The sequence below is a fragment of the Anas acuta genome, chromosome 5 (assembly GCF_963932015.1).
Source record: "Anas acuta chromosome 5, bAnaAcu1.1, whole genome shotgun sequence".
Lineage (NCBI taxonomy): Eukaryota > Metazoa > Chordata > Aves > Anseriformes > Anatidae > Anas > Anas acuta.
The window spans coordinates 10,122,208-10,136,222 of NC_088983.1; the positions used below are offsets into that span (position 1 = coordinate 10,122,208).

Genomic DNA, 14,015 nt, shown 5'->3' on the forward strand with positions numbered 1-14,015 from the left:
CTCTTTATCAAGTCCTTAACAGGTGTAAAATTAGCACTCGTTATTAAAGACAATGGAGTTACATGTATTGCCAGCAGCTGAAGAAATGTGCTGGAATTGTTTTCACCTCCAGTTAATTCGCTACCATTCAATAATGTGCATGAAGCCCGTAAATTAGGGAAGTGCTTTCTGAAGCATGGAAGTAAGTCAAGCCAGTGTGTGAGCACCCTTTCCAAACAGGTGCTTTCCTTAGTGAGGGCCTAAGGACCAAATCCTGCTTTCAGCAATACCGATTTAAGATCAGGCAAACCAAATTTACTTGAGTATAGTCTCTCTTGATCTGTTCCAGTGTAATCTGTGGTCAGAATCTGTAAGAAATTTTCACAAGCAAATTCCACAACAGGGTAATTTTCAGCTTGTCTAACCCCGCTGAACACAGATCAAGCGGCCACACCAATATCCTCTCTCTCCTCAACTGCTTACAATTCATTCCTGGAAGCAGAGAAAGGAGTTATTTACTGAGGGAGGCAAAACCCCATTTCAGATGTGTCTCATTACAGGAGATGACCTCAGGTTTAGGACGAGAAGTCCCTGAATCACTCAGGAGGGTGTAGCTTCCTTGCGTCTTTTCCTGTTTTAATACCCTGCTCAGCTTTGAAAGCAAATTATATAGATTCATGCTGCACATAGGAACTCTTCTGACTGCTGAGCCATTTTTATTCAATAGCAATGTCTCCCCCTTATCCCCAGTAACTTGGAGGAGCTTTGGCCAACATCAAACAAATCTGACAAAGGGCAGAAATCTCAGTGATAATTACATTCCCACAGGGTTTCATGAAAACTGGCTGCAAGATAGAGGAGGAAATTAACTCCTCTATGAAGGGGAGTGCGGACACAAGCCAGGCATCACGCAGTCCCCGTGGTAGCCATCGGCCAAGCAGCCAGCGCGCAAATTGCCCTACACGAGCTGCAGCACACGCTGCCTTTTGTCTGCTGGGGTTGTCACGGGGAGTGTGTCAGGAGCTTGACTTCAGTAGGAATGGATGGAGGGGAAGAGCTCTTAAGTCCACAAAAAAAACACGCTTTGTTTCTGCTGTCAGATACAACGCTCAGCCTGAAGCCCAAACCATGGGGCAATGCTCTCTTTTATTAATATATTCTATTACTGGTGTGTGTGGGAATGGTCTGAGGGAGCACAGCAAACTCAGAGATAGTCACTAACAGCCGCAGGTTCTCTCCTGTTAGAGTTGTTCTGCAATTTTCCTATCGTCATTTTATGATGCAGTCAGAACATGTCTGAAACACCCAATATAAAAAGCAAACTGTTGCTGTATTTCTATTGAAAGGCCTCTGGACAAGTTCAAGTTTGGACAGCATTTTAAAAAAGCGTGTTTGCTAAGGCATGAAAACATGTTACTGCTGTCCTTGGTTCATTGCATATCTTAGAAAAGGCAAAAATCTACTTAAAGCAAATAAAAGGAGTAATTTGTCTTTATACAAAGCAAATCTCCAGCTCTGGCTGGGCTTCTAGGTGCAATAAGTCCAAAGCTGAGTCCTTCCACATGGCCACCGCTCCCCTTTCTGCATGCAGAAAAGCTGCAACAAAGACAACAGCCTTTTTACTCCTTGTTCCATGCAGACAGCAGAATCTGTTTTTTCTTCCTGGGTCTCACAACTCTCTGGGCAGCAGGAGTGATTGCAGTCTGATGTGTGTTAATGTTAAAAAGAAAACACACACATCTTGACACTAAGCAGTTTAAAACTTAAGGTGCAAGTATAGCAACTGCAGTGCAAGAAGGACAAAAAAGCAAGGGGTCCCAGGTGCCTTGCAGTGCCCTGCCATCCTGGCACTGAAATTGGTGACATTGCTAAACCTGGGCCATGTCAGACCGGGAACCAGGCGGAGAACTTGACTCATTGGTCACTACAAATGTCTCTGCAAAACTGTGGGATTGGTCAGTGATGCACAGACCCTCTCCCTAGCCTACACCCATGCACTCCAGAAAAAAAATCGGCAACAGGTCTCAGATGAGTACGTGCCAATGCTCTGCAAGCTGGCAAAACACTTCAGTAATTCACTCTCGTACAATGATAGCACAACAAAGGGGAGTCTTATGCAATACATTTGTAAATACATGGCCACGCTGGCTTTGCTGAAGCATTGCCACATTGTGAACTTAAATACAAATAACAGGACTACTGTCTGCGCAGCTTGTTGCTGTGGGAAATTACAGCTAAATCTCCCCTTGCAAAGTGTGGGGAGCTCAGTGTAAATAGCAACACAGTGGGAGCCACTTGAAATGCATGCAACAACTTGCGTGGGTCCTAGAGCGCCGGCAGCAGCCCGGCATGTTCTCAGTTACCGTCGGCTGGAAAATCATTAACTAGCTGTGTCTGTACAAGGGGCAGAGAGAGGCTTTTGCCAGAGAAGGGAAGGCAGGGCGTTAGCATTTCCAACGGCTCCCAGTTAGTTTGCATATGGTGCTGTCAGGCTGCTGTGCTCGTTTCCAACCTGATTATTAACACTGCTAACGGGGAAGGGCCTCGGAGGGCAAGGACTGCACAGCTGCATGCCTGGTGCATACAGAGCGGAAATTCCTGGCTAAATTCCCAACATATACAGACCTATCTATTATATTAGCTGATCTTATAGCATCACTGACTCAAATGTCTCAACCATACCATGAGAACTGCAGGTAAGGGCGAACATTTTACATGTATGAAGCTTTCAGACCTGCATTTACAATTTACACACCAGAAAAGGGATCTTCAGTCTCCATGCTGAACTAGTCAGTACGCTGTCAGTACATGTGGTACTCCCTCCTGACAGGGTTAATCGGAACAGCTTCCCTAGTTTCTGATTTGAAGAAGTTCAGTAAGATACATTGGTGAAGTTTAATGTTTCCATGCTGTTTCAGAACTTGGTTTCAGAACTTGGTTTGTGTTGGACTGGTTATCAAGGACAACACCATCAAACTTCAACATCCAGACTGAAGAAGGGAATTTTTCAAGGGCACAAGATTTCTGAAGAGAGTGCCAGGGCATCCCAAGAAAACAGCAGGCTTCGTTATGCTAATCCACTGCGTTGAGTTTTATTCCAAAGAGTGGAATGATAAAACGACATAATAAGCTCTGAACTTGTAAAACAAGAAAACAAGTTGACTTCCACATTCAGCACTTCACTCAGCAGCTTGCTGGATATTTTATAGAGAAATCCCATGCAAACGAATGTCTCTCTTGCTGAAGCTCTTCAGAGTATATGGTATGCGGTGCATATGCATTACTTTAGTAGTAGCCTAAAAAGATCTTGAAAAAAAAAATAAATAAATCTAATAGTATAAGGTTCTATCTTCTTAACTTGGATTCAGTAATGTTTATGGCTTACTCTCTATACCCAGCAGAGCAATCAAACTATGACACAAAACAGAGCAGTTCTCAAATGTAGTTCAAACGCAAGCATAGTTCAGTAGACTTCAAGAAGAAGAAATCCTGACCTATAATATTATGAAGATGATGAATAAATGTGTCTGTTGTGTCTGTCAGCAGTGACAATACATTTCTAAACATAACCTCACAGGCCCCCACACAGTCAAGTGTTTGGGTCCTAGAGGTGAACTTCATTCCCAGATTTCCTGCTAGGCAGCTTTCCTTTACCAGTGCCTGTCCAGAACTCACAGCTTTTGCAAAGAAATGCACAGACCAGGCTCTGGCATTTTCTTTCTTTATAATTGTCTTTTATATATTATTACATTTTCCTCCTTGTATTTCAGTCCCCAGAAGATGAAGATAAAAAGCTGAAGGGAAAAATTTGCTTTCTGTCATTTCCTGTCATAAAAGTAAATAATATTTCTTCACTGTGAAAACCGAGCAGTTTGAAAGTGGCATCCCATTGCAGCCTGTCTGCAGCATTTCAGCTGCCATGTCTGAATGTTTTGCTCAGTACTCAGCAAAGGACAAAGTGAGAGACTTCTTTTTAAGAACTGCTACATACTCAGTTTGGAGGGGAACACAGTAGTCCACTTTGTCCTTCCCTCTTGTGCCCTGTCTATTTAAGCTAAAAAATGGTGTTTGTACAGTGCTTAGCCCCACGAGACTGAAGCCTTTAGGTACAAATGTAGCTCATTTAAATGGTAATGTACAACAAAATGAGTGGCACCCTTCAAAACCAGGGGCATTTGTAGGTGTATCTGTGCCAGGTGCTGACAAATGGTGTGTCATTGTTACAGACTGCGGGAAAAGGTCTAGGTGAGCCAATATTTAAAAGTCAGTTTTTGCAGTCAAAGGCCAACCTCTAGAATGTCTGCGTGCTTCTCTGCGCCTCTGCCCTGGAGCACTGCGTGTGCCTCCCAGAGAGCAGCGCATTAGGACTCTGTAGTTATTTCCCTACAAGGTCAGATCAATTAAAATGTGCTTTAAATACAGTCACGTGAGCTGTGTCAAGCGCTCTGCAGCCCTGATTATGTCCCTGGCATTCTGAAGGGCAGCATCTAAAGCAATCTGGTGACCTCGGGCAGGAGAGCCAGATAACAAGGAGGCAGGAACTTACTTTTTCACTACCCTGGGACTGAAGGCTTTGCTCCTTCTGTCCATGTAATGCACTGACTGTGATGCTGGGAGTTAACTAATGATCTGTTTCTTCCCCTGCTGCAGTCAACAGCAAAGCTTCATTTAGTCTCAGTGAAAGACAGGCTTGTGTTTTCAGAAGTCAGGACAAGCTTGTTCAGCCATCCCAGGGAGACCAGGCAGCACAGTGTGAGCTGCTGCATTCCTTTGCCAGACCTGATAGGAAGCTCCCATGGAAATGTTTACATTAAAGACGGAAAAAATGAAGCAAAATCTTTGCAGAATGGGGCTGTACTGACTCATGCCAAGACATAGGCTGTCCATCCGAACGACAAATCGACCAAACAAAAGCTGTCTCAGGGAGACCTCCTGGCCACCAAGCTTGTAATAGCATCCTAGTCTTTATAGCACATATTAGTGTAAATGTACTGCAAGAGAACTATGCTACTGAATCAGTGCTGATGCAATGGGGAGAAGCAGAAATGTGTCATGAACGTCTCTTTTCTGTCCATCCCCTGGTCAGATGTAGCCAAGGGATTGTTGCCCTTTCCTCCCATTCAGGAGCCATAGGGATATGCCCAGGAATAACCTGTCTCAAGATGAACACAATAGTGAGAAGCAAAATAGATTAAAATGGCAAAACCAGGCCACTGAGGAAGTGTTCATAACCCAGAGTCCCAGACTGGGTTGCTCTGAAAGATTCCTCTCCATACCTCTTCAGTCCCCCAGCTTAAGGGAGGGGTCTTAGAAGGGGAAATAATGGGCTCCTAAGTAAGCTGCTGTAAGGTTACTGTGGTGCTAAACACAACCTATCATCAGGCAGTTCCCCTGCAGGTCTGATAATAAATCTCTCTGAACATCTACACTGTCAAGAGTTACGTCTTATTCTCTGTATTTTACAAACAGATTTCTGCAAGTCAAATTCTGCATGAAGCCATGAGATGCTACATACAGGAGCAGCCTGGGAGGCAGTTTCTGCTTTCTAATTTGCACTCGTGATATTGTTGCACATCAACAGAACTATTCTTTCCTTTCTCCCAAATACCACTGATAAGTAAAATACTTTTAACAAGACCTTCATCTGTGAAAGTCAGCATAGCTCCCCTGAACCACTGCTAAAGCAATTTACACCATCTGAAGCCCTGAAGCAAAAAAATTCAAGTCAGTGGGATATAAGCCAAAATTTGAGTGTTTTGCTGGATACAAACCAGATTTACTCGTTTGCTTAAGCAGGTGCCTAAGTGCTCTAGCGAATTGGGGCCCAAAAACACCACCATTTTTTATTTGTGTCCACTTCTGCCAGCCTGGACATCTGATACAGAGGTCATCTTAGAGCCAACATTTTTGCCTTAAACCCTGCTTATAGCCTCAGTATAGAACAGCTGCCTGTGGAGTTATGTTCCACGCATAACTTTAAAAATAAAATGCAAGTGACTGGAAAACATGGGTTTATAACTAGAAACAAAATACTTGGGTACCTTGAAATAGAAATAAATGAAACGCTTTCTGCATACTGAGAAAAGAACAAATAATCTCATATTTCTATTGCATTCCCTATTAGTACTAATGTTTCAACACTGCAGTTAGGGTGTCCTAGCTGGAACTCCTTAGACCAGAAGCACTGTTTGGAAAAGAGGTTTTATACATACATGAAATTAATTTTTGCCTACACATCATCTGATTTCTCTGTAGGAAACTTGTGTTTGTAATAACTGCATCTACAAAGACTTGTAGTAATGTCCCTGTAGATATACACTGCTTAGTATGCGGTTATCACAAGACAGCTTACAGGAGTGACTACTGACTCATCATCTAACTTGCAAATTCTGACAAGCAAGTTGAAATCCCACCTCCCAGAAGTGGTTTTATTTATTGGCCCATGACCATTGGATGGGAAAATGGAAAAGTAAGCTTGGAGGCTGCCTCCAGAACCCAAGGTTCTCCTTGCTTTCCTGAGTCACTGATATCCAGTAAGAATCTGGCTTTCTCACTTGATTTTTGAGCCAGTCCATACTGTATCTCTTCCTACAATGTGCCTGACCACGTGTCTGAGGCCCTACACATCTCTCTTCTCCCTGCCCCTCACACACAGGCAAGGTGACCTTTGGCCTCCTGGTTAGAGGAATCTGATGAGAGATGGCGTTCGAGGAAAGGGGAATCCTTGTCCCACGTCCTGAACTTTAATATTCGGGTTTTATTTAGAGACACCATTATACTGATTTAAAAATACAGCATCTACATTTTGTGGAGGGGGACCCAATCTTGTCACCATGAAATAAACATAGTGTGAGCTGCTTGGTAAATTGGACCATCAAGGGTCCAAAAAAGAGTTCCCCCGGAAGGAGGAGGTGAGGGATTTCATGAAAAGATCTGCATCCAAGGGAGAAAGAATTCTAGCATGAATTAGCCCTGCCAAGAGTAACTCAGAGAGTTCTCCAGCACCACTGTGTTTCTAAGGTTTTATTTGGTAATGTAACAAATTCAAAAAGATCATTCCTTCAAGCATGCAATTTAATGGCTCTCTTAAATCATTAAATCTCAATAGAAAATTAATGAAATAAAGCATCCAGTTTCATTTTGCAATTATAATTTGCAACCTTATATAATTAAGCCTTTTGCAAAATAGGCTTGAATTATAAACTGAGCATATGTTTGTATGAATCTTAACTCAGCAGAACTGCAAAGGTAACCAAAGAGAAAGGAATATTATGGGATCTGAGGACTTGAGATATGAAAGATTTACTATCCACAATTACCAATAAAGAACATAATTTGCATATGGAAAAGTCCACTGTTTCATCCATCAGTGCTTCACCTTATTTTGCATCTCAGACTTGTTTTGTGTCACCAAGCCAGAGGCTAAATGTATTTAATATGCATGCTATTGCCATGTTGACATGGAACTAAGCAGCCCTGAAATGACTCTCTTGCTATTTTGTGGAAAACATAACCATAGCTACAAATGAAGGAAAAGTATCAAAGGCCGCAGGACTGATCAGCAAACACTACATAGATGAACATTTAAACAAATAAGGTTTATGTAATTTGGAATGGATAATTGGTGGCTTGATTTTTATTTCAGACAATTATGATATTGCTGGAGTTGGGGAGAAACAACCAAGACTTGTGATCTGGCAAACAAAAGAAACAAAAACTCTCATGTCCATTTATTAGGGGTGTACAGGCTACCCTGAACAGATGTGAGTCCAGCCTGCTGTGCCCCAGGGCTCAGAGGATACCACTGGTCAACACACCTTATAGTAGGCAGCACCATGAAGATGACTGTCTTCAGAGGATGGTTCAATGGCACCAGCACAAAACTTACACCCCACTGCAAAGCTCCCATGAAAATATTCAGCCCTCTAGTTTAGAGGTTTTCTCCTTTGCTAAGAAATCCTCATCCCTCAGCACACTGCTGCCTTTATTTTGATTGCATTTATCTGATCTTTGTACTGAAAAACCCACAATGTATAAAATCACTGCTTGGTTTTAATTCGATCTTTGGAATAACCGTGACTTTCTGCACACGCACAGAAAGTAAATACAAGAATTTACAACTTAATAAACGTATCTGGTATTCAAGGATATCAGTGCAGGGACCCTCCAGAAATTCGATATGACACATTTCCATGCATACAACTCACTGTAGTGCCAAATTTCAACAAGTAAACATGATGCATCCTTTTCCAGGCATTCACTACATTTGATAAGAGCAGGGCATCCCTTGTAACCTGTGCAAAGTCATAAAGGTATTTGAGCATCAGACTCTTGCTCTCACTCTCCCCCCTCCTCCCGCTGTAGAATAGGAGAAGCATCTACCCCCCTCACAGACATCTTAGGAGGGTAAGAGAATGCAGTGCTTGGATGCTGTGCTGTTAAGGCTATGAAAGGAGAGAGAGAGGGAGGGGAAAACTTCATGAATTACAGCTCATTTGACCGAATGGCTGGAAAATACTTGAAATGGTGCCATTAGAAGCACTACCTTTATATTCAATCTGCCTGGAGTTACTACAGCTGGCATCAGTGGGAAATGAGGACCAGGCACAGCTACTGCTTAACCAGAGAGCAAATGCAGCAGTGTCAGACAGAAATAAATGCTGTGATGGACCAAGAGGGCCCAGGGCTTGATTCCAGTTCCTAAAGTTTGTGTGTGTTTGTAGACCCAATTTTAATTGCTTTGTCTCATCAGGGAAAACAAGCATCTGAGCTGACGGTCTTTGTTCTGTAAGCTATGAAGTGCTAAGGGAATGTAAGTATTGTCATTGTTATTTATTTTACCCTTTGGTGTTTTGCCTCTCTCCTGATTGGTTTGTGATGACTAATGTCAAAACTCTCTTCCGTTATCTCTCTTGGGCAAAGAGATAATATGACATTTAGCATTGTGCACCACAGGCCATCCTCTCTCTTCCTAACATTAAGATCACTTACATAGCAAGAAGAAGTCGTAACAATAGATGTATCTTTTATTCACAGATAAAAACTGAAGCAAGCTGTTATAATACATATTTGTACAAAGGACTTGAAAAAACCATAAAAAGGAAGATGATCAGAAAATATGATTCATTATGAAATGTGGTATTACATACACTATTAAACCTTTTCAAAAGTATTTGTTTGGCAACAATTTATCAATAGTTCCCACACTTAAGTGGCCTCCTTCAAAAAAGCACAAATCTCATGCAGCATGTATAAACTTGATCCTGAGGGTTTGCCTTCCTTAGAAAAACTGTAAAAAGATATACTATTTGTCTTAAAAGTTCAAAATGCAAATGCTATATTTATAGTCAAAACTATATAAAAATATGGACCTAACTTAACATTTACAAAAACTTTGTTTCCTTTTTTTTTGTTTGTTTTATGGTTTTGGTAATAAACATAATTCTCAATTCCTGAAGTCAAAGAGGAAATAAGAAAATCAAAACAAACCACAGTGCCCTTTGTAGACATCCTCACCTTAAGTTAACGACTCCAAAAGACCAGGTCTGTGATAAGTGAGGTTAGTAACCAAGAAAGTAGGTAAGCAGTTAATATATATCTATATATGTATATATAAAATGGAAAACAAACATTTATTTTGATCTGAAAAAGTAATAATACAAAACCTGAAGGTAAAACAATCATCTCAAAATGCCATAATACACCTTTTCAATAGATAAATGTTCATAAAAATATCTTGAACCCTAACCAAGAAAACAATTATAATACAATTTTAATTCTGCTACATAAAACAGCTTTTCTATGAAACAAGAAGGCAAGTTCAGGTATGAAAACATAATTTACTTATTGCTTTTGCTACAATGTTGTTCTTTTTTTTTTTTTACATATAGTCATAAATACACTATACAGTATAAAATATTTCGTAGGAATACATTTTGTGGTCTGCTTAGGTTTGCTGGCTTTAATTCTAGCACCAAATACAAAAATGAAAATCAAATGATCTTTAAAGGCACTTCCATTGTATGTTTGTTTGTTTTTTTAATGTCTTGGTTTGTACTAAATTTCTTCACTTCCATCTGGCAGAAGCAATACTTGTTCCTACTTTTATCTTTGTACAGTTCAGGTCACATTGAGGCACCAAATGATTTATGAACATTCCCATCCCCTCAGCTGTTTCTTTCTCCTACAACATTCATTGTTGCTTTTTAGTCTTCACCTTTCCTCCTTCACTTTCCAGCTACTTAACCTCTTTACTTCATGTCGGACGATCCAGCTTCACTTCCTTCAGTCCCTTAAAAAAAACCTCTCTTCAAACTTCCACTTCCCTTACTCCATCTTGTACATCTGTTATTCCAATATCAAAACACGTCACTATCATGATATGTGACTTGCACAGATTAACACACTGCTCCAGTTCCTCTGTCACTTGTTCCAGTGCCTCCAGGTACTCCTGTGACTCCTTATCAAGATCAGGATCCACTTCAACTGTCAGACCAAAAAAATAAATATGTAAGATAAACATCTCACAGCAAAACAGTATTCTATCACAAGGGAGAAAATCATGTAGAGGACTATTTTACTCCTCTTCAACTAAGACATATTTTCACTGTGTTCAGCGGATGCAAACCTCTACCTTGAGGCTCCATTTAAGCACAGCACTCAATCTGTTCGCAAATCTCATGCCTCAGTTTCCCAACCATAACATGGGATTTGGAAACATTTTATCCTTCTTTGAAAAGAAGGATAATGAAAGATTATATAAATATTAACAAGAATCACAGTGAGTTTCCACTGTATTTTTTTTCAGTTCTTCCATTTCTGATACTATCTAGCACTGAAAAAAAAAAAAATCTGTATCACAGAAATGCTAATGGGGTCACAGAGTACTTTAGAGTTCATTTCAGTGGAGTATCTTAGCAACTGCTTATCTTTGTCAGTGGGACTGCTCACATACTGAAAAATTGTTACATGTTGATCATACTACTATTTTGCATAGGACTTACAGTCTTCTTTCCACTTATTTGGATCCATCATCAACCTGCACTTTGTCTCCTCCAACTCTTCCTTCAAGAACTCATGCTTTGCCTTTACTTCTCTGATTCGCTGCTGGCGCCTTTCTAGTATCTTCAGCTTGGTATGGAAATACATCAGACCCTTTTAAAACAGAAAAAACATTTAATGAATTTGCCTGTTATGAGCTGACCTCCAACAGCTGGACACAAACTGCTCCCAGCTCACTACTTATGAGTTAGGAGGCAACGGTTTTTGTTGTTGTTTAAGTTGTTTTCTGGTGGTGGTCGTATTTGTTTTTTAATTTGGAGTGTAAATTAATGGCCTCCAATCTAGAGGAACAGCATGCTACATCACTAGAGCATTTGTTGCATTTCTCTGAATTAGTAAACATCTCCAATATATTTTGAGATTACTAATGTTTGTAGAGGAATTTTTTCCAGTAGCACAAATGATAAATACAGCCTAATAATAATGTAAAGGTCATATTTAATCCTAAGACATATGAATTTTTATTTTCTTAAAATATTCCTACCTTCTCAACATCCTGGAAAGGCTATTATGAAAGAAATGGGAAAAAGGCATCAGAAGAATATAGAAATTCTTGTCTCCAAAATAGAATTAGCTGGTGTTTTCCAATTACAAACAAACCATATTCAGTGTTTCCCTGACTTAACAGAATCCTGTCATTTACATAAAGAGTTAATGACCCTACAGTTGAGAAAGGCTGTAAGGTTTCATCAACTAGGGTAAGATTACAAAGTCTTCTCATAATATATTCATTGGTAACTTCCATTTACACCATCAGTCATGTTAAACACAATTAATTCTAGACAGTAATCATTTTCTGTGTTAAGGGTACCCCAACATATGAATTGTAAAATTAATAATTATAGTGCTTTAATTGCAATCAATTTCCTGAACACCATCCCAGCATTCAAGCAAGGATTCTGCCTGTATACAGTAATTTAAGTTGTCTACAGTTGTAAAATATGTGCTGACCTCAGTTTCCTCTTGTCTGTGTCGCTGTAAACGTTCCACATCATCAATCTCATAAACTTTAATTTCAAATGGCTCTTTTAAAGTGCCTGGCAAAGGTGGTAGGTCAACCCATTGGCCAGTGACACTGGGTTTTCTTCCTAGGGAGGCAGCATCTGGCAATGGAGCAGGAATCAGTCTACGACGCTGGAGACCTAAAACACAAAAGACAAGTGTTCATCAGACTCTAGGAGGACTAACAGACTACAGTATATTACAGCAGCAAATTAAAGATCTAGGTTCTTCAGAAACTTAGGAATAAATGCTTTTCTTGCTCTTTTCCTTTTAGAGAAGTACCCTCAGGTTGCTGATTGAGTTACTGTCTTGGCAAAATATTATCCTCTTGGCTTACTGATGGGAGTAACAGCAGTTCCTCTTCCCAAAGCAGATGACTGAGCTCCAGTTGTTTATTCTCTCCTTGCAAAAATATTTTTCCTGGATTAATTTCTCTTTGGTGAGCTATAATGGTACCCATTACCTTGCAATAGAAGTATGATTGTGAGTAATTTCTGACTGATAATGATAATGGCAGGCAAGTCAGAAAATATCCTGCTCCTCCAGTTAAAAACCAAGCAAGGCTATCTAAGACCCCCTTCTCTGCATTACTTCTTTGCAAAGAGACAACAGCTCTCTCCAGAACTACCACCAATATTTTAAGGAGCTAAATACCAGCAGTTCTCAATGACACTGTGGAATTAGGAGGCCTTTGGCACTTCAGAAGGCAGCAACCAACCAAGGTGCCATTGAGTCACCTCCAATGTCCAGGCCTATCACTATTTGCACTAACACTCAGAAGGTCAGAGCATGACAAACCACACCCATTCCTTTTTTTCCCCAAATAAGCAGCAAACCATTACATTGATACAATTGCCACAACTTGTGTTTCCTACAGCAGAAGCTGACTTGCATCTTTAAAAATGCTGTTACTTTTGTATACAAGAGCTGGCACTTTGGTGTCCAGCATTTTTTGTGGTCTTAAGTCTCTCTCTTCATTCTCTCAAGGACTGACCACTATATCACATACATTGAGGATGAGTACACACACATGGGGATGATCAGACAATGTTAACAAGCCTGCAGTCCAATCTCTAGGCAAACAGGAGGGCTGAAGGCCACCAGAAACAAACTGAAATGTCACATGTTAGCAGAAAGTATAAACAGCTTTATTTGAAAACCAACTCAGAGGTAAGGAGTCTTATTACTTCTGGTCATCTTGCCAAAGGGAGCATATCCAACAGACAAGACAGTGTTGCTCAGAGGAGAGTGCTCCCAAGATAACTACTGGGCCTGAGACCTCTGCAGGAAAGTAAAATTCACGTTAAGGCCATCAGGTCAGCCCTGCCACAAGCTTCCAGAGCAAATGGAGACAAAAGCCCTGCAGGTACCCCTGAAAACAATGCACCTCCACAGATACTTGAAGAGTTACCTGGTTTACATAGTCTTAAGAAAAATATCCCTCATTCTTCATTGCATACTTCTAAGTAACAACATCAATCACAAAGGGAGTATTTTGGAAAGGGTAAGACTTGATTCTACTTCTGCAACACCTGTTCATCATTCTCACAACCCAACTTGTTCAGCTTGAATCACCGCTATTTGCCTGCTGAAATCACCCACTGTAGCTCTGAGCTTGTAACTACATTGGTGAGAGCAGGATTCCGTCTGAAAAGGACATTGAACAGATGCAGTAAGACTTATACGCTAAACAGACATACTTCAAGTCCTTCCACTGAACCAGACAAAGTCCAAAGCTGACATTGGTTCTCTGAGGATGAAGTTCAAGGATAAGGGAACTATATATCCAGCAACATCCAAGGGAGTAGGATCTCTCCGAAGGATGATTTCCCTTCCAAAGCTTCCTTAAATGCAGAGACTGCATAGCTAAAACACAGTTTGGAGCACTGTAAGCAACATCAAGAATCTCTAACACCTGGCAAAGGTCACAATATATTTTAGGCCAATAATGGGTCTGCATCAAACATTTCTTC

At 40.5% G+C, this 14,015-nt stretch overlaps 1 protein-coding gene across 3 annotated transcripts in view; it reads right to left on the minus strand.

Moving 5' to 3' along the window:
* Positions 1-8,984: 8,984 nt before the first annotated feature.
* KIF26A (kinesin family member 26A) overlaps positions 8,985-14,015 on the minus strand; it is a 99,464-nt gene continuing 94,433 nt past the window's right edge. For all 3 annotated transcript variants that reach the window (XM_068682617.1, XM_068682619.1, XM_068682620.1), the window contains 3 exons: positions 11,992-12,182; positions 10,983-11,133; positions 8,985-10,464 (listed from right to left, as the gene is read on the minus strand). In XM_068682617.1, coding sequence (XP_068538718.1) covers positions 10,289-10,464; positions 10,983-11,133; positions 11,992-12,182 — 518 coding nt within the window. In that variant the 3' untranslated portion in view covers positions 8,985-10,288. The remainder of the gene's footprint in view (positions 10,465-10,982; positions 11,134-11,991; positions 12,183-14,015) is intronic.